The sequence below is a fragment of the Antedon mediterranea genome, chromosome 7 (genome assembly GCF_964355755.1).
Source record: "Antedon mediterranea chromosome 7, ecAntMedi1.1, whole genome shotgun sequence".
In the NCBI taxonomy this organism is placed as follows: Eukaryota; Metazoa; Echinodermata; class Crinoidea; order Comatulida; family Antedonidae; genus Antedon; species Antedon mediterranea.
Window position 1 is genome coordinate 25105588 of NC_092676.1, and position 24124 is coordinate 25129711.

Sequence of the window (24124 nt, forward strand, 5' to 3'; positions counted from 1 at the left end):
GAAAACATATATTTTAATATCAAGTGTCTTTCTGGTTAGCTGACAAAAGGGGAGAGCATTTCAGAAGCGCAATCCCACTGTTCCAATTCCTGGGATCGCTAAGTATTAGTGTTTTTTAATGTTTTGTATCAATTTTGCATTTTTTAAACTTTTCTAATTCCATATATTTTTCTTGTAAATCAACAATTTCAGATTTTGGGCTGCATGTTATTACTATATAAACCTGAATAAATAAATAAATATTTACTACTAATTTTGTATGAGCGAGAAAAACAAATGAAACCTTCTGAAACCAAAACTTTACTGACAAAAAGCAGTTCATTTGACTAATGATTTTACCCTGAAATGTCACTTTGTTTTCTCATGTGTGGCCATGGATGACTTATTTCTCCATTGTGTTTCTTATTTCTGTTTCTTGTGTAACTGGTGTCCTTGGCAGTTTTATCGGCCAGACATTATTATCATCACCCAAGGTTTTATCAACATGGCAAATAACAACAGCTGTTTATTGAAGGATTTTAAAGTGTGGACATCAGCTAAAAATTTCCTTCACGCCGTCAATCGTTAAAGTTATGGTTGTGTACCAGAGAAGAGTGAAATGACATCCTTCCTTGGTTGTACTATTCTGTGTTGACAGCAGAATTGCAGAAAGTATTGCTTGGTTTACGACGTAGCGCCACCGGGAGATTTTATTTTATTTTTTTTATGGCAGAAGCAGAACCTATTGCAGTAGTATGTACAGCGGTAAAACTATCAATGCCAAAGATGTGATGACAAACACAATTAGGCGGTGATGAGAGAAATCTATAGAGATGTTATGATATTTCTATGGAAAATCAAATAACACTTCTTTCTCTCACTCTTGAAGACGATCAAAGCATATTGTTCAAAACGTCGAGAAACTCAACAGTTCTTTTCAGAACTAATATACGTGGTGTACCGCAAACTTTATATCAACTTTCTTTCTTTTTACACTTGTGTTAAACAGCGCATAGACTATTTGTATTTTGCGCTATACAAATTTAAAATCATTAACCATCAAATATCTCCCTGCAATATAAATTACCCCAATAGAGGCTACACCTATTTTGTATTTTTCATGCTATGCTTCAATCCGATTGGTTAGCAATTCCTCACAGGAACATGGCATGTTCAAACAAGTGATATAAATACTGTATAATACTTCAATCTTGTTGAGACGTTGCGGGATCCTTTACAAATAATCTACCAAAATTGCAGTACGAATAACATTTCTTTTTATTATAAAATATATTATGTACACATTGTCATGGCAATATGAAGATGTATATAGTTATTGTCATTCTTTTAATTAAAAATTTAAATTTTGCAATCCATTGATTGGATTGGAGTTGGTTGCAATCCATTGATTGATAATATTCAAGCGGGGTGGATTACAGATTGCAAAATATGACTGGTCTCTCTGTCAAAGTCGACCCAGGGATTCACCCTGGTCCACCTCATTCATATTAGGCCTGATAGTGCTATAGATAGGTTTAATAACTTTTTTTCAGGCCATTAAAGCAAAGAAGTTATTGCAACACTAAAAAAACTGAGACTGCACATGCATCCTTGGGTCTAAAATATCTGCAAACTATCCAGCATGCATGAGTTTATTAAATAGATTAAAACCTGGTTTTCATTTCAGAGACAAGTTTTGAGTTGACTGTACTATCAACAGTAACTTGTTGGGTGCTGAATTACTCAATCCATGAGTCCAGATGAATTTCACCCTCAAGATCAGTCAACCATGTATTGTACAGTGTGACCTTTGACACATAAATTATCATGTCGTAACATGTTTTACTCAAAATTTCAACTAAATCTGAATCGATTTGAGTTGGTTCATGTTGTAGAAATAGAATCACAACCATACAATACCTTACGTATGCAGTTTGCTTGAGTTTCTTTATCAGATTCTGAAAGAAATATCAATTGAATCGGATCAAGAAGGTATAAAAATAAATTATTTTTTATCCTCCCTGGCCTGGTCAGATTGACCTGCACATTTTAGTTGTTTTATTTTAAACACTTTTATATGTTATCCCGTGCATCTACATAATTTAATCTTGCCCTATTCATTTTTCATTAATGTTTTTTAATGTTTAAGATGTTTATATATTTATTTTATTTTGCAGTTTTTTTATTTTTAAGTGGATTGATGAGGTGCCAAATAAATGAAATGAAAGAAAAATGAACAAAGATTAATGTTATTTTATATACTAAGTGGGGATTTTTTTTTTCCATAGATAAATTTCAACCAAGTGAATTAACGTAGTGATACATACATGTAACTATTAAACTTACGATTTATTTCATGATCTTTAAGCAAGTCCAGATATTCAGAGGTAGAGGGCAGCAGATCTAGAAGATTGACCGAATCAATACGAGGCAGTTTGACGTTGTAGTATACGTATATCTTGTTATCAAACGTGGCATACACTAAACATGGGTTGGTTGCACCGGCAATTGTGTAACGTCCTAAACAAGAAATTAATCTTATTAATATTCATGTTATAGCATGTTGTTTTCAATATTACCAACAGTTGAGTTTTATCACTGTTTCAATAGGTAGCAACTACAGTGCAAAAAAGAATTGAGTCCCAACAGGACTTGAACCCGAAACTTAGGATTGGTAAGCAACAACCTATTTCTAGTGCTTGTAAACACAAGGCTTCTGGTTAATAGACGTTGAAAACATCTGCAATTTTTTAATAATAATTATCATTTTTAATAATACTACTAATTATTTGCAGTGATGAAGTGTTGCCCGAAAGCTCTGCAAATTTTTCTGGTTGTTTGATTTCATAGTTTTTATTTAGCTTTTCGCTTTTATTTTGTATCTCCATTGAGATCTAGCCACTAATGCCCACAGCATTGTCATTTTGTATCTCCATTGAGATCTAGCCACTAATACCCACAGCATTGTCATTTTGTATCTCCATTGAGATCTAGCCACTAATACCCACAGCATTGTCATTTTGTATCTCCATTGAGATCTAGCCACTAATACCCACAGCATTGTCATTTTGTATCTCCATTGAGATCTAGCCACTAATACCCACAGCATTGTCATTTTGTATCTCCATTGAGATCTAGCCACTAATGCCCACAGCATTGTCATTTTGTATCTCCATTGAGATCTAGCCACTAATACCCACAGCATTGTCATTTTGTATCTCCATTGAGATCTAGCCACTAATGCCCACAGCATTGTCATTTTGTATCTCCATTGAGATCTAGCCACTAATGCCCACAGCATTGTCATTTTTTCAGTAATTTGCCTTTGGATTAATATTATTTTTAATATAGTAGAACATCGGGGAAACCTTTATGATTAACAAACAAGATGCAGTATATCTGTTAATCTGTCCCTGGCCTTAACAGGGGTTCTATTATAGTAAATCTATAAGTAATTCCACTTACCAGCACAAAATGCAGCTACATTGCCATCAAACCTAAACTTGGCAATATTTTGTTCCTGGTCAGCGATGTACGTCATTCCATTCCACGCACAGCATAACACTTCATCTTTTCCATCTCCCTGAAAAATTAAAATAATTTTAGTAAAATTCATTTTCAAATTTAATAACACTTTTGTAATATATGATTAAAACAGTATAGAGATTTTGCCAATTTGCTACCTAAACAATACGCAATGCAGTATAATCAAAGTCTATTGGTTATCAACTTACAGTGATATCAAGAGCGGTCAGTGAGAACAATTGATGGTCAAGCTTATAGGACCACACCATCTCATCCTCCTGAATCATCATTAAGTTACCTATCAACAAATGTCAAGTGTTACCATGGAAATCAAAACAAGTTTAATTTGAAAAAAAAGTTTTTTCGGGTTATTGTTAGTAAGAACTCAAGCTCTGTCTACACTATCAAACTAGTTTGACAAAAAAAGTGTGATGTGCCAAACTATGGTAGTGATATGCTTAAATATGGGAGTGATATGACATCATCATATCCATATATGGGCGCATCACATTTTTTTGTCACATAAAGATTGATAGTGTAGACAGAGCTTAACAAACAGGAATTAAATTGTCTATATATTACATAATTTACTTATAAAGCTTGGTTCCCACTAGCGACACAACACGCCACCTACGCAATAAGAAAATAGCCTTCCAATAATTGTGTTTGCCTCCGCTTGTGTGAAATCAAGCCCGAGATGTTTGAAGCACTGTTGCGATGCAGTTCCCACTTGTAATTAAACAATACAGTACAGCACTTCAATACGTCGAGGCGTTGCATTGCGTCGCTAGTGGGAACCACGCTTAAGACAGCAGAAAAATTATTTTAGCAAACTGAATCTTACCATCTAAAGAACTGAGAACAAATTTATCACACTGAGGTTCGTCAACAACACTTGTTCCTATTTAAAAAGAAATATATATATATGTATATGTTTGAAGCTGTGATGCCGAGTGGCCGAGTGGTTAAGACAGTGGAACCTAATTACGTAGCCATGGTTGAGGTGGTAGAACGAGTCTTCTCGGATAAGGACTACAAGATATAGGTCCAATGTACACATAGCTCATGTGTACTTTAAAGAAACTAGTACATCTTTCAAGACAAGTAGGGGGTTACCCCGGTGTACTAGTCCACACAAACACAGCCACTGTGCAATTGGGAATGGACCATTTTAGGTGTTTACCACCTGTTGGTCCCATCCTTGACAAATGTACATACATCTTAGTGAGAAGTTGAATAATAGAATAAATAACAAAATTGCCTTAAATTTTATAATATTAATAAATATAAATTAATTGTGAGAATAAAAGTCTATCATTTCATTATAATTCAATTCATATTCATTGTTCTAATTCATATAAAAATAAATCTTAAAATCTTTACCACTTTACCTTGTGATAAATGGCCACTGATTTCTGTTGTAATAATGCTGTTTCTAGCCTTCACGCTTGAGATGCTATGAGCTACTATGAGGACAGAGTTCTCATTGTAAGCCTGTATGTTGCCTTCCTCAGCCCACGTACATTTCAGTTCAACGTAACAGAACCCAGGCTGGGAGGCCACTAGCTTAGGTATGCCATTCTGGTGATGTAGGGCTATAGAACCAATCTACAAATATTGCAAATAAAGTTTAACATATTTTTGAATGATGGAAATGAAATATGAATATTTTTTTTGTCTTTTATGGGTGAATATTTATTGATAGGAATTTCACAAAATTACACACCTGTCCAGGTGGTTCCCACATCTGTAGGAGTTTAAGAATGCCTTTACTCTGTTCACTTGGGTTCTAGAAAAATAGTAAATAACAATTAATAACCATAACATTTTTAAAACCATAAAGAAACATAAATAAACATAAAATAATTCTATTTAGGCATGGTATATTATGATGAATTAAGGTCAATTTACACAGACGAGCGGTAACAGTAATAAAAATAGAGAATCTATGTTATTCCTTATGACCATTTACACACAATGTTGAGCGGACGGCAGTTTCCACTCAGGATAGATACAGATTCCATGTGGGACAAGCTATGTGTGTAAATTGGCCTCATGAGTGGAAGTAGTAAAGCACAGTAGAACCTCTATTAAGGGGACACCTTCGGGGTGCTACACAGTTAATAGAGGTTAGTCCAAATAGAGGATGGCCGTAATGTTAAATCATATATTTGCCCTTGTTTATTTTAAAAGTTAGGGTAGAGAGGAGTTGTTCTTCTGTAAATGCTCTAGCATCAAGCCACAAATATGCTTACATCATCACTGTATTCCATCCATTTGTAAGCCCTAATAACACGGTCTGTGTGTCCTATTACTAGTTCATACATACCATCTCCATCTGTGAAATGTTACAGAAATAACTATTATTACACAACAGTAATTATATATAACTAGATGGCACGCTCGCTTCGCTCGCGTACCATCTAGGTCGTGCCCACAGATGGTTCTCGAATACACAGTATTTCCAGCGAGAAAAAAATGGAGATTTCAAATGTACGTACCGCAGGACTATAATACATTGTCGTTTACAGAAACGAATAAATATACACAATGATTTATGTAGTCAACCAAAATTAGCACCCTGGGAATTACTTCCGAGAGAGAAACAAAATGAGTCAAATTTTTTTATTTGGACTCATTTAAACAAACCCAATTTGTGTTTTGTATGTAACATTAAGGGTTGAGGGATGGGGGAAGAAGATAGGTACAAAGAGGAAACATTTTAAAATATATTCTTATCCACTCAGTAACGAAATATTGTTTTTAATGTTTTATAGGCCTATAAATAATATACCACTAAATACAGTAAAACATTTACGATTTAATACGGTATTTTGTTAAAACTCTCACTGTCATAGTCGATTGAAATAGTAAAGTACATGTAACGATACACCACTACGACGTTTATATATTTTTAAATTATTAATTAATACAAACGTTGAGAAGCAACTGTCAGTAATAACGTTTATTTATTTGTATATTATATGTTTATAATCTAACAGTAGGGCCTACCCACACTCACAGTAATAAAGTTTATTTGTATATATTTTTATACAGTATTACATCTAACAGTACCAACACTCACAGTAAGAAATTTGCGATTCAAATTGCGATCAAAAGTGGTTAATACCTTAACAGTATTGTACAGCATTGCAATACTATTTATGTTTATTCTCCAAGGGGGCCCATAAATCTAAATCTATACCTCTATGGTTAAACCAAATAATTTGGAATGTTTATTTGTATATTATATGTTTATAATCTAACAGTAGGGCCTACCCACACTCACAGTAATAAAGTTTATTTGTATATATTTTTATATTACATCTAACAGTACCAACACTCACAGTAAGAAATTTGCGATTCAAATTGCGATCAAAAGTGGTTAATACCTTAACAGTATTGTACAGCATTGCAATACTATTTATGCTTATTCTCCAAGGGGGCCCATAAATCTAAATCTATACCTGTATGGTTAAACCAAATAATTTGGAATGTTCCATTCATCACAAATCAATACATTTGTAAAAACGTATATTAAATGTATCAAAATAGTATTTTTTAAAGAAAATCGGCCTGTCTTCAACATTATGATGCTGTACTCGAACTGTTCAACCGGTTTTCAGCTATTAAAAACAATTATCGTAGGAGGAGATAGGAAAATGCGAAGCCTCCTCGCATTTTTGTGGCGGGTATTTTTCAAGATGGACATCCATTAGACAGTGTATACCACGATCGGAAAACACCCCTATTTGGGGCAAATCGTTGAACCTAAATTCGTTTTAATCGTCAATAACTAATTATCTAACTTAATTTAATTAGTAAACAGGGTAACATCAGGTGGTTAAAATCAGTACCGAAAGTACGAACCAACTTTATATACCATCGAGTAAAAATTCTAGAAGTAAGGCGCGATTGACCGAATTTTGCCCTTACGTAAATTTATATATAGATTATATATAACATTTTATTCAATGACATTTTCGATGACTGGCAACTATTAAGCATGTAAAAAATTAATGTAATCTACTACAATTATTTTTTACATATTTATTAATTGCCAGTAAAATATAAATTTGAAACTGTTTATTCATTACAATTGTGAATGTTCAGTATTTTTAACCTTTTGATATTATTTTTTTGTCGGTCAGTCAACACTAATTCAAATTTGAGCATGCGACTGCAGCCATGTATATGGCCTTGTTTATGGATGTTTTAATTTGATTGTAAAAAGAAGCTGAGTCTCACATTTGTTATTTTACAGTACTGTGTTGTTATGTGACAATAAAGTTTATCTATATCTAATGTATAATTCTTTTATGAAATTACCTCAAATTACAAAATTGTTCAGTATCATCAGTTAGAGAAAGAAGTTTTACTCTATAATACTCATTTTTTGCTGTTTTTAATCCTTTTAAAGCTGTTTTAAACTATTTTAATCTCCTGAATCCTTTTCAATTTTAATACCTAGTCTTTTTTACACCGTGTTTCATAACTCATATTTTTTGTGCAATTATGTGTGTGTACATAATATATTATATTGTATATCTATTTATTATTGTACTAATAATTGTCAATCTTCAAGAAGAATTTCTGTTGTTATTTTATGATGATGATGGACAAGCATTTCAGTATTCAGTATTACTTTAACTCTTGTCAGTGTTGTTTTTAAATATTCTATAAATTTGAAACTTAATTTGATTATTAATTAAATGACATACCAACATCATCAATAAGGATCATCTTTGTGTTGGCAGCAAGGTGCTGTGTGTGACATGGAACCATATCGACAGGTTTCTAGAATAAAAATATTAAATCAAATCTTAAATTAGGAAAGTAAAAGTATGAAATAATAAATAGATAATATATTAGTGAGATGAGTTGTAACTCATATGACTCTTTCACCTCCACTCCCTAAGCCTCAAATGAGACTTAGTTTATAAGCATGATAAATTATAAAATAGTTTATCCATCCTGTAATTGGCGAGTTACAGTACTCGCTGTTGGATGCGTATGAAATAAATAAATAAAATGTCCCTGAATTTACCATGCATACTTTACCAACCTTGTCTTCTGAACTAAATTGAAAAATATTGCACCATCCTTCAGCATTCATTGTTACAACTACATTCTGAAAAAAGTTGAGAAACAGTTGAGAAAAAGTTTATGCAGTTAGTACTCATAAAACATTGGTGAATGGATTTGTTAATATTTAAAGCTCATTAGAAAATAGTGTTTACCTTCATCTTGTTAAAAAGATCTCCAATTCCTAAACAGGTAATCTGTGAACATATTGAGATATAATGAATAATATGTTTCCACTGTATAGTATTACAAAAAAGTAAAAAGTACTGTACACCCACAAACTGCAGGCTGAAACATCAGAAACCACAATGGGGTACCATAAAGGGGCAACACCAAAATGCAGAGGGCACCCTAGGCTGCAGCAGTTCACCAACACAGAGGCTTGTAATAACATACAGGAACTGTCTCGCATAATAGTAGTTAGTGCATTTTAAGATGTGCTTATTTATTCATTAAACATTGGGTAAATAGCTAAAGCGGAAGCTATGGGCCAATAGCACAAAACACAGAAGTGGGAACCTCTTGAGGGCAGTGGCATGAGCAGAGTTAAGGGGCCCAAGAGCATAAGCAGCCCCAATGCAAATATCCAGCATTGGAGGGCCCCTTAGGAGTGCTGAACCAGGCATTACACAACTGCTTGAGCCTTGATGAGGGGTTGTGGTTTGAAATTGATATTATGACTACTAGCATAAAACTTGCTTACCATTCCCAGTCCACTACAACGCGCCCAGGCAGTAACTGCATCTCCTTTAAAGATATTTAAATCACCTTCTACATTGCCAACAACTAACTCGTGCTCCTAAAAAAACAATTTAAAGCCATAACGCACAGAAAATGTACAAAAAAAGATTTCTAAATTTAAAAAAAATTATCCTTAAAAAATCTATTCATATTATAAAAGTTTAGACCCTGTGGTCTAAAGATATCAAACAAAATGATGGTATAAAAATGATACTATGACAATATGTGGAAATTAGTTATAAAAGGACTACTTGTATATAGATATATATAGGGACGAAACGACTTGTTTATATTTGTCTAGGTTACAGCGCACTTAGAGGGCGCAGAAGAAAATATTCATGAGATGGGTCTAGTCCTAGGCTAGACAGACTGGCACTTCCAGTAAGCTTTAATAATACTCACTCCATCATTATTTATATCCCCTAATATTACATTATTTGAAAGTAAATTTCCTTCAAATTCTAGTTCCACCTTATCAACAAAAGTTACAGATCTCATTTTGTTTGTTGTTTTATTGCATGCTGCTCTGGGGGAGGACTTGTTGATGGTCCGTTTTGGGAACCTCTAACAATCTCTAAATTGAAATAAGTATGGAAAGCTACAGAAGAAAAAACCCATTCCCATTGTTATTTGCATAGCCTATAGATTTAAATATTTAAAATATTTTGGGTTAAATTTCAAATCAAATAACCAATAGCCTTGGTTGTTTTAATAGAAATATTTTGAAATCAATAATCAACAAACATACAAAAAAAAACACAATAAAAGTAAGGTATACTGTTTAATTTATTCCAATCTGAGAAAAATTAATTTTTACATAATTGTTACTTTGAAATATTGAAATTTAAAGTACACTCTCACCCACAGCACATTCGAAGTATCAAGTGCAAGAGGAACATTTTCTATATTCATAACGGTATTTTCTAAACCAATAAAATATTGATACTATATACATGGGCGGAAACGGATAAAATATTATAGAACCTGATTGATAAAATACTATCTCCTAAAACTATTGGAATTATTTACATCTTATAAAGAATTTACACAGTATTCACATCACATAGACTTAAATCAGAGACTTAAATAGCACATAAATAAGTCACTTTTAACATTGTACTAAAGTATAAATTTAAATATTTATCAGCCTCTTCCTCTCTTTTAGGAATGAATATTGGAGGAATGTTATTATGAAAATTAAGTTTTACAGGTCTATAACTGCATATAAAAGTATACTAGGAAGCATTTTCCTATTTTAATAAATACCATATCATATTAATTAAAACTTAATTTAATATTTGGTAGATGGTTCAAGGTTTTAAAGATTCAAAGTCTTTTTAAACGCAAGTAAAGCTCTGTCTATCAAACTAGTTTGACAAAAAAGGTATGTCCAAATATGGTAGTGATATGCCCAAATATGGTAGAGATATAACATCATCATGTCCATATATGGGCACATCACAATTGTTTATCACATAAAGTTTGATAGAGTAAGAAACAATTGTTGTTCATCTGTAGTATAAATAATGACATCACAGTACTGCACCATGTGACTTTATCTTTTTGGTAAGACATTATGAATTTAAATACAATATTTTTTTAAATATACTTCAAAACTAAATAGCCACTGGACATATTAGGTATCAACTACTTATTAAAATTATATAATACAAATATTTACAATTTTCTTTTGGAATGGTCAATGAATTTTAAAGAAATACTTTAAATATTTGGAATGTAATATATTCCGCAAGGTATAATAGAAATGGACAAATTTTATTGATTTTTTTTCAGCATAAGAGCACCATAGGAAAAAACTAGTAAAAACAGAAGTTTTTAATTAAACAATTTGGATAAATAATAATTATAAATAATGTCTAAATGAACTTCAGCCATTACCCAAACCTAAAATCTATCTAAAATAAATTGAATCTTTTTAGAAATGTTGATAAAAACTTTAAATCTTATAAATAGTTATTATTGCTAAACCCTGTATATAAATCTGTGTAATTTGTGTATAATAAGCTTAAACATTTACATTTTAGATGTATCATAATTAATAATGCCAAAATTAAATACTGTTTATATACAGTAAAGTAATTTTATAGTATGCAAAGGTGATTTTCATATTAATTCGAACATTAAAAACACTTAAATACAAAAAAGTATTTTGGTGTTATGTAAAAGTTTTTTTTTTTCAATCATTTTAATTTAACTCAGGAATTAATGCCTTCTTTCAGCAATTGAATTAAAATATGTTTATATACTGTACAATATTTTATTATAAGGGGACGGAATTATAATATTGTCGCTCATTAATTAATAGGTAATGCAGCATCTCCTATTTATAATTTCAAATTTAATATTAAATTTTGATTAGCATAAGATTAGTTATGTAGCCTTTGACAGGTTCAGAGTATAAGATGTTATAAGTGACCATTTTGGTGTGTGTAAGACCTATGTCGGACAGAGCTTGGAACACTGCCCTTTCTAGGCCGATTGACATAGCTATATTGTCGGTTGTAACGCATGCCAAGCCCGCTCTCTACGCTGCTTTTCTCCGTCGTTGCTATGCTACCCTGTTCCATGCTGTCGAGTGACACCTGATCTAGCATGACGCCCTCATCAGAGAAAGGTATGCTGCGGTTGCGACGCAACATTTGGTGCTGTAGAAGTCTTTCTTTGTCTTCCAAGTTGTGCAGCTCTTGTTCGATGTGCGTAGCTGGAGTCTTGTACTCACCAGCAGTAAGTTCTTCATCCTTCAACAGCTGATCAAGAAGTACTTCTTGCTGGAGTATTGTTTCTTCCTCCTGAAAAAAAACATAAAATGCATTGTGAGGTTACTTCAAGCAAAAGCTCTATCTACACTATCAAACTGTGCCCAAATATGGTAGTGGTATGACATCATCATGTCCATATATGGCAACATCACAACTTTTACAACGTTTTATCACATCAAGTTTGATAGTCTAGACAGAGCTATTACAGGTTGATCTTGCCGTAAAATGCAACAAAACATTGACTTGAAAGATATTCAACTTGACGTTAAGATTTACAAAGATAAATGTTCTTAGTTTTAGACATTTCTTACATTTGAAAAATCACAGTGCAATATTGAATGCACAAATATATCTGGGTCTTGAATCTTTAATTTGAATACATATATAAGAAACAGAAACATTACGAGAAGATGAACAAAGATAAAGAAAACAAATTTAAGAGATAGAAAGAAATACAAAAACTTACATCCAATGTTAATTCAACGTCATTTAGTCTGTCCTCGAGATCTTTCTGAATTATCTCTTCATGTTCCATTTTAGCGGCTTCATAGCGTAGACGCTCCTGTATCAACATGTCTTCAGCTGCCAAACTGAAAGATTAGGGTAATTTATTTAACTACTATATACTGTAGTATCAAGGAAAAAGATCCTATGCATCTTTTTAATTAGAATTGAAACAAGGCAATCTAACAACAGGACACATTGCCAAGTTAGAAACCCATAACAGTCCTTTTGATCTTATGTCTGGCTGCGACAAATACCAATAGTACTGTGTACTATGTACATATTTCTGTTATGGGATTTGGAACCGATAAACCCTTTGATCTCAGGAGCTTGCATTCTGTTGCTAGATTGCCTTGGTTGAACACATTTACCACCCATCATTTCTACAGCCTTCTGGTACTGTTTTATATCTATCTACTTTCCTGTCATTCCATTTATTAATAATGTTAATGATGTTATTTTACTCACCTTTGTTGTTTAGCTTGTTGGAGAAATGCTAACAAGTCTTCATTATCTTCATCGTCACTGAAGCCATTTAGTTTGTAATGATTTTTCACTTTGTAATCCTGTAATGGTGGTGACATGTGCAACTTGTGCTTCTGGGGCAACTTTCCATTTTGATGATTTTTTAAACCATCATTTATCTGAAACAAAACATCTGGTGAGATCGTGACATCTGCTGGATCTCCTGCTGGCAGGTTTGGTAGTTTCCTTTCCAAACGCTTCTCTTTCTCCTTAGATTTCTCTGCCAGACTATCTATTAAAACTCTCTGCGATTCCCGCTCTTCCATTAATTTGTCCTGTAAAAGTAACTCTTGCAATGATATTCTTTCTCTTTCAACTTCGAAATCTGCCAACTCATTTTCAGTTAAAGTCCTACCATCTTTTGGAACTAGGTCTGATAAGTGTCCCGTCTTCTCGTTCATCAGTGAAGATGGAAGACTATTCTGACGACGTAGTGTACGATTTTCTTGAGGCGTCAACTTTGTTGGGCTCTCACGATCTCGAATTGGAAGACTAGAATTTAAGAATGCTATCGATCTATCAGGTTCAAAGTTACTCTCACCAGTGTCTGTCAAGAATGGTATCATAGGTATCGTAAGTCCAAGTGTGCCACGTAATGGTGAGCTACCACCACTACCTCTGCCATCAGTCAAATGGTTTTGAATGCCTGAAGGACTTTGTCCAGACTGGTAGTGAACAGGACTCAAGTCCTCTGTTTTTGTCCCAGAGGCATTTAATTCTGACAATTTTGAAATATTCTGTAAAACATCACTGTACGTGAGATTTGAATCGCTGTTAAATCGACCAATACCAGAGTCAGAGGCACTCGGTGGATTTGGCGGTGTAATTTGTTTTATCTCGGCAGCAGTCAGTGATTCAGAGTTTATACCGGATTGTTTAAAAGGAGTGTGGTGACTGGATGTGTACTCAGGAGGGGATCGATAAATTAGTGCATTTTGGCTATAATATGCAGAATTTCGGACTGGCCCATTATCAAAACCCATGTGGTGATGTCCAAGGTAATCAACTTGAGGATCAAAAATCACTCTACCAGTTTTTCCTGGTCGGTCGATTGACATATCTGCTCTAAGTGGGGCAGGATTGGCCATTAGTTCAGGTTGATTCAACACAGGCATACTTTTTGCAAACGATTTATATAGTGTTGGTTCACTCTCGTAGCCTAATGCGTCATAACCAGACGGCCATTGGCCAGAATTAATTGAGTGAACCCAAGACTTAGCATATGCATTACGTGGCAAACGTGAAGGAAGGACTCCTTCTAAATTGGCCATAACATCATCATCGTCATCAGATTCTCCATAAATGCCATATGTCTCATCAACAATCTTCTGCTCGGTAGAACCTTTAAGCTTTCGTGTTTGCTGCATTTGTGAATCTTTTGGCGAATTGATGTACTGAAGAGAGAGACTAGTTGGTCGAGGCGCCTGACGTAAGGCTCTCAGAAAAGGTGAATCTTCATCAGCTAAAACATGACTTGTATCTCTGACATCAACTGTGGAGCTACTGTAATAAGGACGTTGACTAACTGGAGGTTTACGATACACACCTCCGCTTGCCAACAAGTCTGAATGCGCAATTGATGCTGGTGTTCTCTTTGGTTTCTTAGGACGAACACTCTGCCCTTCAAATTTGGGCAATCCATTAGTATCGCCATTAGCTGTAGTTGTTTGATTAGCAGATTTACTCTTTGTTCTCCTTCTGTCTAAGCTACCATAAGACAATTTCTCTTGTTGTAGACCAGGGTTGTGGAGACTGTTACTATTGTTACGATTATGTCTTCTGAAGCTGCCATCTGGTGTATCGCTAAGATGTGGATGAAGTGAAACATGACTGGAACTCTTGCTAGAGAATTCTTTTGCTTCTTCTCTTTTCAGATGATTCTCTTGCCATTGCAAAGCATCAAGTATGTCTTTGGATGACGGAACATGCTTGATATCAAGAATCTTTTTCAAGGTAGAGCACCTGAAATGGGAGAATAATAAGATATTATAACTACAATACAAAATTCTATCTTTGTTTGTTATTACAGTAAAAATATGCTAACCAGATGTGTTGAATTACAGATTAATTTGCAGACAAACTAACCTGTGGCTAAGTAAGCGAGCCTGTCGTCTCAGTTTACCATGCATGATGACATCACTGGTTGCCTTCAGCTCTTTCAGATCATCCTGCAATGGTGCTGGATACTGCTTCAGGAATCTCTTTACATCTTCCTGCCATTCATGGATAGCAATTTCGCTTCTGTTCCTACGCTCTTTTGACTTAAGCTCATTAAAAACATCTGGAAGGTCAGGAGGCAAGAACTGAAGTGTTTTCCAGTACCATTTAGAAACCTTAGAAATATAAAGTAACATTTTCTTTTGTTAAATCTTCATGTTCTTTTTTAGATTTCTAATTTTAACAATGGGTTGTTTTAAATCTCACGTAGGGATATGCTTTGACATGTAACATCTAGCTAATACGGTTTAGTTGCCTGAATCGATTCTTTTAAAGGAATTACAGGTATGATAATAGTCTGTAAATTAAAAAAATATACCTGTTTATGAAGATGGTAGAATCGATGAACTCTTTCCAACATAGTTTTCTTCTCCATTATAAGGTCTTTAAATTCTTGGTTTTGTTTCTGCAGCATTTTAACTGTTTCTTTGATTGTGTCCATATTACTGTTATTATTGATCAGCATTACATCAGCTTGCTGAAACAAGCCATCGACTCTAGCTAACTGGCTCTGAAATTCATTGAAATATTGTAATGTTTTAAATCCTCCCAAGAGTAGCATTATAACTGAGATTGGGATTTTCTATTTTTATTAAAAGAAAATTGAATAAATAAATCAAATGCTCTTTCTTTTTTCTTCTACTACAATAATTATCTACCTTAGCCACTGACAAACAACTGGTTTCAAAATGGCTGCAGAGTAGTTCTGCCCTGCCCGCACTGCTGGCAATCTCGCTGTGCTTCTTCAGTTCATGTAGGCCTGGTCCTTGTAACCAATCAGAAACCTGAAAAGAGTGGTCTGTTGTCAGTACACTGTTTTATGTTCTACAGTCAACAGTAAGTTGTGTTCTTTGTATTTCCTGTCTGTATTTATCTATATTATATTTACAAAACAATACATTTAAAAAATGCTGTTGCTCTCTTCTTATAGAGAAAAGGCCAATGTCAGTTTATCCAGGTAAGCTAGGCACGAAATAGATGAAAGAATACCTCTTTTACATCCATTTGAAATTGGGTCAACTCCTCCGCATCTAGTATCCTTTTCTCTCCTTCCCTCCAAAGTTTATCGATGTGACGCAATGCCTCTTGCAAGTTTCTGTAGCAAGCCTCAATTGTCTTCTTTGACTGGACGTAGATGGGTTTGTGAGCCATGACATTGAATAAACGGTCATCTTCAGGATGCTCTAACCGTTGAATCAAATCTTCACAGTGATTTAATACATGGTCTATGCCAATATCCCTACAAGACATTAATGAATAAACAAATATTACTCCAGAATCAGTGCTGTAGTCACGAGAAATATAGTGGTAAGGTTGTGGCAAGAAAAGGGAACAATCTGTGATTGATTTGAGTGCTACCTCTAGTACTGTACCTACAAACAGTATCACTAGCGTACTTACTCTCGTATGTCTCTATACTCGTCCAACATAGCTTGCCTGGTCTGTGTTAACTGAGTGCTTTGAGTACCAATGTTGTATTTCTTAAGTTCCTCCATTCGCTCAAACCCAATTGGAAGCCTCGGTTGCAAAGATTGGAACTTCTCAAAGAAAGGCTCCACAGTCTGAAAAAAACAAAATTGAAGTAACAATAAGACCTAGAGTAGAGACATAGTGTAGACAGTGCTTTAGATTTAACTAAGCCCAAAATACCCTTTGTCCCTAGGTCTACTTACACTTCTGAACCTTAGCCAGGCTATATGGCTGTACTGTAAATATCCACCTAGATCTTCTGTCAACTGACTACGATCAATATGGTTGTGCAGTTCAACTTCATCTTCCACCACAGTACTCTATAAAATTTAGGGAGTTATACATTAAAAATACATTTCACTAAAACAAAAATGAATGACAACTTTCTTTGAATTCTTTGGTTAGACTAAAGCTCTGTCTACACTATCAAACTTAAAAAAAAAGTGTTAAGTGCCCAAATATAGAAGTGATATACCCAAATATGGTAGTGATATGACATAATCATGCCTATATATGGGCACATCACATTTTATTTGTCACATGAAGTTTGATAGTGTAGACAGAGCTTAGCAGCATTGTAATATCTGCTGGATCAAATTATCTGTGTATAAGTGAAGTCAGTAACGTTAGAAACAAAATCTGTTTGTTATGTCTTTGGTTACCTGAAAGAGTGGTGTTACCAAGTGCTTATTCTTCTTTTTCTTGCTATGTCGTAATGCTAGGATTGTCAGCAGATCTTTAGCTAGCTGCTTAGCGTGAGGCTGGATGGCGTACATCATGCCAACAGATCCTTCATATTCAGCCTATCAAACAAAAATCATTTTTTAATAGAATAAAATTATGATTGATTTAATAGAAAAAAAAATCATACATGATAAAGAGTATACAGTGGTTTAACGCAATGGGAAAAGACCTTGGTTTAGCACTAGCCGACACAGGGTAATTGCATTGGGCTGCTTATGCTCTGGGGCCCTGAGCACTCATTGCTGTTACACTAGTGAGAGTACATCAGTGGCAGTTTATAAAAAACTACAATACTTTCTCACAGTGTACTCAAGAATACATTTATAGTATTGTTGGAAATGAAATGTTATACCTGTAAACTATTGAGGGCACTTTTCATAATAGAGATTAGTTCGTAAGTCCCTCTTCTCATGTCTATCACAAACGCAAATCCATTCTTTTGGCATTGTGAACTGTAAAAATAAGTAAATCATAAAATTAGTTTCTTTTTTCAATTAAAACAGTAGACTTCAACCACAAACTACCATAACCAAACTACCGTTACCATAATGAAATCAATACTTTAAGCTCCGTCTACAATATCAAACTACAGTAGTTGGACAAAAAAAAGTGTGATGTGCCCAAATATGGTACAGTAGGGACATTCTCAAATATGGTAGAGGATATAGGCACATTACATTTTTTTGTCACACACAGAAAGTTTAATACTGTGTGTAGACAGAGCTTTTAACTGTACCTGTGTAAGCTGATGAAATATGTGAGAATATGATCAACTCCACTTGCTTTTACACGTCTCTCTAGCACCTCATGATTCTTGGCCGGAAATGATATGATTGGTCGCCCTTGTTGATCGTGACCTCCCGACAGAACAGCGACCTCTGTCTCCATCAAGTCATCGCTGGGCATGGTTGCCACTTGGCCTAATCTGGCCAAGTCCTCATCTATAATAAAACAATCAATTTTTTGACTTGTGAATGAGATTTTTATATACACTGTAGGTAGTATTTTGATATTTTTACTATTTGTTGTACTAATGTTCATTTTTAAAGACAGATACTGTAAATTTATAGGTTTGCTACAGACCACAGTATATTTTAAAAATAAATATGTATAATAATAGTGTAAAAACATTTCAATATGAAAAAGTAGACTGTACAGGTTTTCAATACTGTATTTAAAAAAAACTTTAACAATCCAAAAATGTGTATAGATTCATTGGTTAAAGTAGGTGGGTTGCAAAAACAAGACAATAACATTTCTTACAGTACTGTATGTACATTTTTGAACAGGTTGGGAAATTGATGTGATGTTGAAATTAAAATTTTTAAAAAAGCGGGTGAAATAAAAAGGTTTTTCAGCATACATACACCTCCACCAGCACAACTACACTGTACTGCGACCAAAATAAAAACAAAATTTAAAAGCCCAAGATACCAAAAAGAGGAAAAAACTAAGCTGTTAATAAACCACTGGTGAAATGAATACCTTGGTGACTTGTAGTGGACGCATGAAAGCGTACATTCTTCTTACGTTTCATGTTACAAATGTCTGTGATTGATAATCTAAAGGATTTAATTATTCAATAGTGTCAACTGTACAAGGACAATTATTCATTCTAGGTTTATCAGCAGATCGGGGCCGCCTAAGTTTTTGAAAGAAAATACAATGCAACATATAAGATGTTACAGTCCACTGTAAGTCAAGTTATGCACTTATTTTAGGCCCTGTTCCCTGCCCCCACCCCCACCAAACCTATTTCAAAATCCTGGATACATCACTGATGTTTACTGTACTGTATGTGTACAACTATATATACAGTAAATAATTGTGTGGCATGTATTGTACACTCATTTTGACCAATTCTACAGTAAATAGAATATTTCATAAAAAATAATTGCATGTACTGTACAGTACTGCAGTATACGAGGGAAGAGTGAACTGTACAGTACTGCAGTATACGAGGGAAGAGTGAACTGTACAGTACTGCAGTATACGAGGGAAGAGTGAACTGTACAGTACTGCAGTATACGAGGGAAGAGTGAACTGTACAGTACTGCAGTATACGAGGGAAGAGTGAACTGTACAGTACTGCAGTATACGAGGGAAGAGTGAACTGTACAGTACTGCAGTATACGAGGGAAGAGTGAACTGTACAGTACTGCAGTATGCGAGGGAAGAGTGAACTGTACAGTACTGCAGTATACGAGGGAAGAGTGAACTGTACAGTACTGCAGTATATGAGGGAAGAGTGAACTGTACAGTATTGCAGTATATGAGGGAAGAGTGAACTGTACAGTACTGCAGTATATGAGGGAAGAGTGAACTGTACAGTACTGCAGTATATGAGGGAAGAGTGAACTGTACAGTACTGCAGTATACGAGGGAAGAGTGAACTGTACAGTACTGTATATTGTATGGGGATAAAAGATTTTATTTTTGGGAAATAATTTTATCAAATCTATGTTACTGTACACTACAATACAAACTAAACAAACATTTATTTTACATCATCACTGAGTACTGTAGGCCGCTATCTGTATATCTGTTTAAACAATAAATGTACGATACCGCTGTCATCAATTCAGTTGACATTGGATTTGTGTAATTTGAATATTGACGTTTTTAATTAGACACACCTAAACATCTGTTGCAAAAATCAAATACTATTTTGTTTTATAGTGTCATCAGCCTCAACATTGTGAGGTAAACAATTAATGCAATATGAATAATCCTATATCAAATTGTGATCCGTTCATGCGGAAAAGATTTTTTATCGATGAGAAAATTCTGTTGATAGGATTTTAGTATGGAATCTTTGCTATAGTATAGTAGTTCCACATGTACAAATATTTGGTACAGTTTTCTTTAATTTTGAATTATTAAGATGTATTGAAAAAAAAAAACATGAAGATTAATTAAATCAGACTTTGAATAGGTTATTTTGTATTTTAAATATTAAAAATTAATCCGTTCCGTAAAAAAAACTATAATTTAATAATATGAAAATAAAAAAATGACAAAATAAATGGTCAAATTCAATCAAAAACCCATTGGTTGGCAGCCAATTTGACTGTTTTTTTCTGGTAAATAAATTGTTTTTTGATTACATTTTTTTTCAAAGGGGATAACTATTTGGCGACATTAAAATGGCATATTCAACAACAACAAAATGTTATAGCGGGGAAAAAAAAGTAATCAGTATAGAAAATAACCATGTGTTTAAAAAAAAGTTAACTTTATTGTTGTACTGCAAACAAACATGACTTTTTTAATATAGGTATTTATCCACTACACAAACTTTAAAGATACAAATTTCTTTTTTAATTTAATAATTAATATTTTAATGGCAACAATTGGTTCAACAAAATTAATATCAGACCCGTTTATTATTATTTATTTACTTGATTAAACCATATTTAAGAAAAACTGAATTAAACCAATATTATTCTTTTTTTTTTTACTTGATTATTGTCTTTGAGAAAACATAAATTTTGCCAAAAGTAAAAAAAATAATTTTATTTAGTGAGTTTTATGTTTTAAAGGACAATATTTTCATTAATATACTGTATATTAATACAAAGATGTGATTTGACAATTAAAAAAATTTAATTTAAGACATTTTAAATTCGGAATATTTTATAGATTTTAAAATGTATTAATTTTCCATTTCCTTGTACAGTATATTAGTCTGTAAAATACAAAAAAAATCTATCTAATTTAAATTCCTGACTAAAGCGGGAAAGCGTATCTAATAAATTGTTCTTATAATATGAATGATTTAGATTAGATGAGATGATCTCGGTCATTGTAAAGCTCTTTGATCCTTGTAAAGGCGCTATATAAATTGAAATGTAATGTAATTATGTTGAACAGTTGTATATTTAAATTTTAACATAATTCAATTTAATAATATTGCCTATTATTAAACTATTTATACTGTATGTATGTAAATATTATTAATACCATTATTAAGGACGATAGTGACCGACTATTTATACTTTATAGAGTAAAAATATGGCTCTATTTTTCTTTTTAATACAACTACAATAGATATTAATTGCATAACAATGTTCATAAAACAGCTAGGCCCTTTTGGCATAGGCGCTCTATTCTTGTCTGCTGTTATTAAGTACGTACGCACTCAACGTCTGCCCTACCACTAAGTAGGCCTCGGTCGTCTAACTAAGTGGATAGTAAGCATCCCCAAGTTTTTCGACACAAAAGAAACGTATTACACTACCCTACATATCAACGTATCTTCTAATTATATGTTAATTAAACTTGTATATAACGCTTACCGTAATAGTGTTGTGTATTTTCCATTAACCTATATTTTAAACATCATCCTGTTCAACAGGTTTTTCGTCGTTTTTGCTTTCATGGTAGCGGTAAACAAATTTTAACGACCGCAAATTCTAATGTATTCGTTGAGGGCGCAAGTAATAAATTTAGTCATAGTCTAAAATTATACCAATACTGACGTAAAAGTAAGTGACGCCCAAAAATTGAAATGTCTTCATGAGGGGCAAGTCTTATATAATATACTTTGGTCTTACTTGTAATTTAAAGATGTATTGTCCCTTTGTCGAATTCCAAAAAAAAAAATAAAAATTAGAAGATTTCGAAAAAAAGTGGGTCATTTTGAAGTATCATAATAGTACTAACTTTCCCCAAAAATTAGTCGAAAAAAAAATTATTTAACTGAAATACAGACGTTTTTTAGTTTAAAAAAAAACTGTGACTTCCAGTCAAAGTTTTCGATCAAAACATATCTCATAATGCAACGCGCTTGTTTGGCTACTATGTATGCAAAATCATAAAACTTCCTCGCGATCTGTGTGAAAACACCTTCTCAACCGTGACGAGTTGTAAACGATCCTAATTATAGGATCATGCATAATGCATACTCTTGGTTTGAAATCTTTGTTTACTTTCGCTTGTGACGATTTTCCAGACAAAATGTAATCAAACTAATTTACCTGTTAATTACGTAAAATTGATGTTTTTGGCACAAATTTCTGACTTAAAGTGAATAACTTTAATATTACTTTGATATGGCCAATTTAAATTTCTAATATTTTGACTTTCATTTTTTTGTGTTTCAAGGGACAATACATCTTGATAACATTGCAATACGCTCAGGAGTCAGGTTTTTTTTTTTGCCTCCCAACATTACAACGTCCGTTCGTGTCCTGGACAATTTTATATAAAAATAAGTAATGTTACTCGTTCCCTGGTTTTAGTAGCTTATAAAGTTCAGGAATTCTATTTTATTATTCTTTTTATTTTACTATTTTTATTTAGACACTCGCTTATTATATTAATGCTTATATGTTTTATTACAGTCTTAATCGTGTGCTTAAACTCTAAACGCGTTTCCGGGTAGTAAGGTATCACGCGCGTTATTGTCGCGCGGCGCTTCGTCACGCGTACTAAGCGTGGGGGGCGTAGATGATGATTCTTCTTAGAATTGTTTTGCATTCTTCATCTTTGGCTTGAAATCAAAACAGTCTTTTTAAAATCGCCTTCTATCTAGGCTAGTAGGCTATAAAAACAATTCGTATAGGATGGCTTCTTGTATAACCACATTTGCTATCGTTGCATTGGCAGTACTTGCTCTTTCTCGCCAGAGTATCGCAGTGCCCGCAACCAGTAATCCGCTACAAGTAGCGGCAACCTTTTTGGATGCAAGTGGTAAGTTACAGTATGTTTACCTTTCTCTGCCTATTTTCATCAGGCCTAAAATCGCGCCTAGAGGCCCATAAATAGGCCTAGGCCTAGGGCGTAATTTAATTTACAATATAAATTTGTTAGGCCTAATAACAAAAGTATTAAATATTTCTACACAGATTGTGAACTATTCGCAAACAGACGTCGCTTGCTACACAACATCGAACCTTTCGCGTCAGACAGTACGGATACCTGCTACGAAATGCTATCCAGCGTAGTGGTGACGCCAAATGGTAACTATCGTCGGCAAGACTGGAACGCACTGAAGTCTTTTGTGGCAAACAAGAATCCAATAATTTCAAACAGTAAGTATGGGGCACCATAAGTAGCAAAATGTACATATCATTTTACACAGCCACACATTTGCTGCGTATGGCGCCCCATAAATAAGGACCGGTTTTTCTTTCCCAATAGACAGACAAACTAAACCAGTAATTCTTCATGATTTTATTCTTTTTCAGTGCTGTCGGTGATGCCCGTATCTCTTGAGTAAGACGACCATCGATAGGCGGTCAACAATGACCCAAGGATCAACAAGGATTACAAAACTAATTAGGCCCTAGGCCTAAAAAAAAAAACAACTTTCTATTTTAGAAAAAGTTAAGCTTAAATTTGATAAATTGTGATTTCTGGAAATAATAAATTGGAAATAGTGTTATTTTGGTTACGATGGACCTTTATTTTTGTTTGTAGGATCGAGCTGAGTGAAAAAATTTCCGCATGCTTGGTTCCCACGAGGACAAAACGCAATGACGTCGTAGACGCAGTTCAGAGGTCCCAATTTCCCCGAAATTTGAGAGTTTTCCCGATTTTCTCCGAATTTT

At 33.8% G+C, this 24124-nt stretch overlaps 3 protein-coding genes across 5 annotated transcripts; 1 reads left to right on the forward strand and 2 right to left on the reverse strand.

The window, feature by feature from the left end:
• Positions 1-1206: 1206 nt before the first annotated feature.
• Positions 1207-9847, reverse strand: LOC140054376 (KICSTOR complex protein ITFG2-like). Of its 2 annotated transcripts, none has more exons than XM_072099354.1 (13): positions 9733-9847; positions 9293-9388; positions 8745-8786; positions 8570-8635; positions 8226-8301; positions 5760-5842; positions 5231-5293; positions 4896-5112; positions 4349-4405; positions 3714-3802; positions 3445-3562; positions 2326-2499; positions 1207-1937 (listed from the first exon to the last, which is right to left on the reverse strand). In XM_072099354.1, exons 1-13 carry the CDS (start codon positions 9826-9828, stop codon positions 1864-1866), a joined length of 1251 nt encoding a protein of 416 aa, XP_071955455.1. In that variant the 5' UTR covers positions 9829-9847; the 3' UTR covers positions 1207-1863. The 2 variants fall into 2 exon arrangements, with proteins under 2 accessions (XP_071955455.1, XP_071955454.1); XM_072099353.1 differs by having other exon boundaries at positions 8552-8635.
• Positions 9848-10110: 263 nt separating this feature from the next.
• LOC140055011 (uncharacterized) lies at positions 10111-21955 on the reverse strand. Of its 2 annotated transcripts, XM_072100159.1 has the most exons (14): positions 21869-21932; positions 19056-19132; positions 18307-18511; positions 17923-18022; positions 17489-17629; positions 17030-17146; positions 16758-16918; positions 16347-16596; positions 16016-16141; positions 15676-15867; positions 15225-15472; positions 13083-15101; positions 12577-12700; positions 10111-12140 (listed from the first exon to the last, which is right to left on the reverse strand). In XM_072100159.1, exons 2-14 carry the CDS (start codon positions 19105-19107, stop codon positions 11757-11759), a joined length of 4119 nt encoding a protein of 1372 aa, XP_071956260.1. In that variant the 5' UTR covers positions 19108-19132; positions 21869-21932; the 3' UTR covers positions 10111-11756. The 2 variants fall into 2 exon arrangements, with proteins under 2 accessions (XP_071956260.1, XP_071956261.1); XM_072100160.1 differs by lacking the exon at positions 19056-19132 and having other exon boundaries at positions 21869-21955.
• A 1102-nt stretch (positions 21956-23057) lies between these two features.
• Positions 23058-23859, forward strand: LOC140055177 (uncharacterized). Its single transcript, XM_072100418.1, has 3 exons — positions 23058-23264; positions 23420-23605; positions 23762-23859. The coding sequence occupies exons 1-3, from the start codon at positions 23138-23140 to the stop codon at positions 23791-23793; spliced, it is 345 nt and encodes a 114-aa protein (XP_071956519.1). The 5' UTR covers positions 23058-23137; the 3' UTR covers positions 23794-23859.
• The last annotated feature ends 265 nt before the right edge of the window (positions 23860-24124 follow it).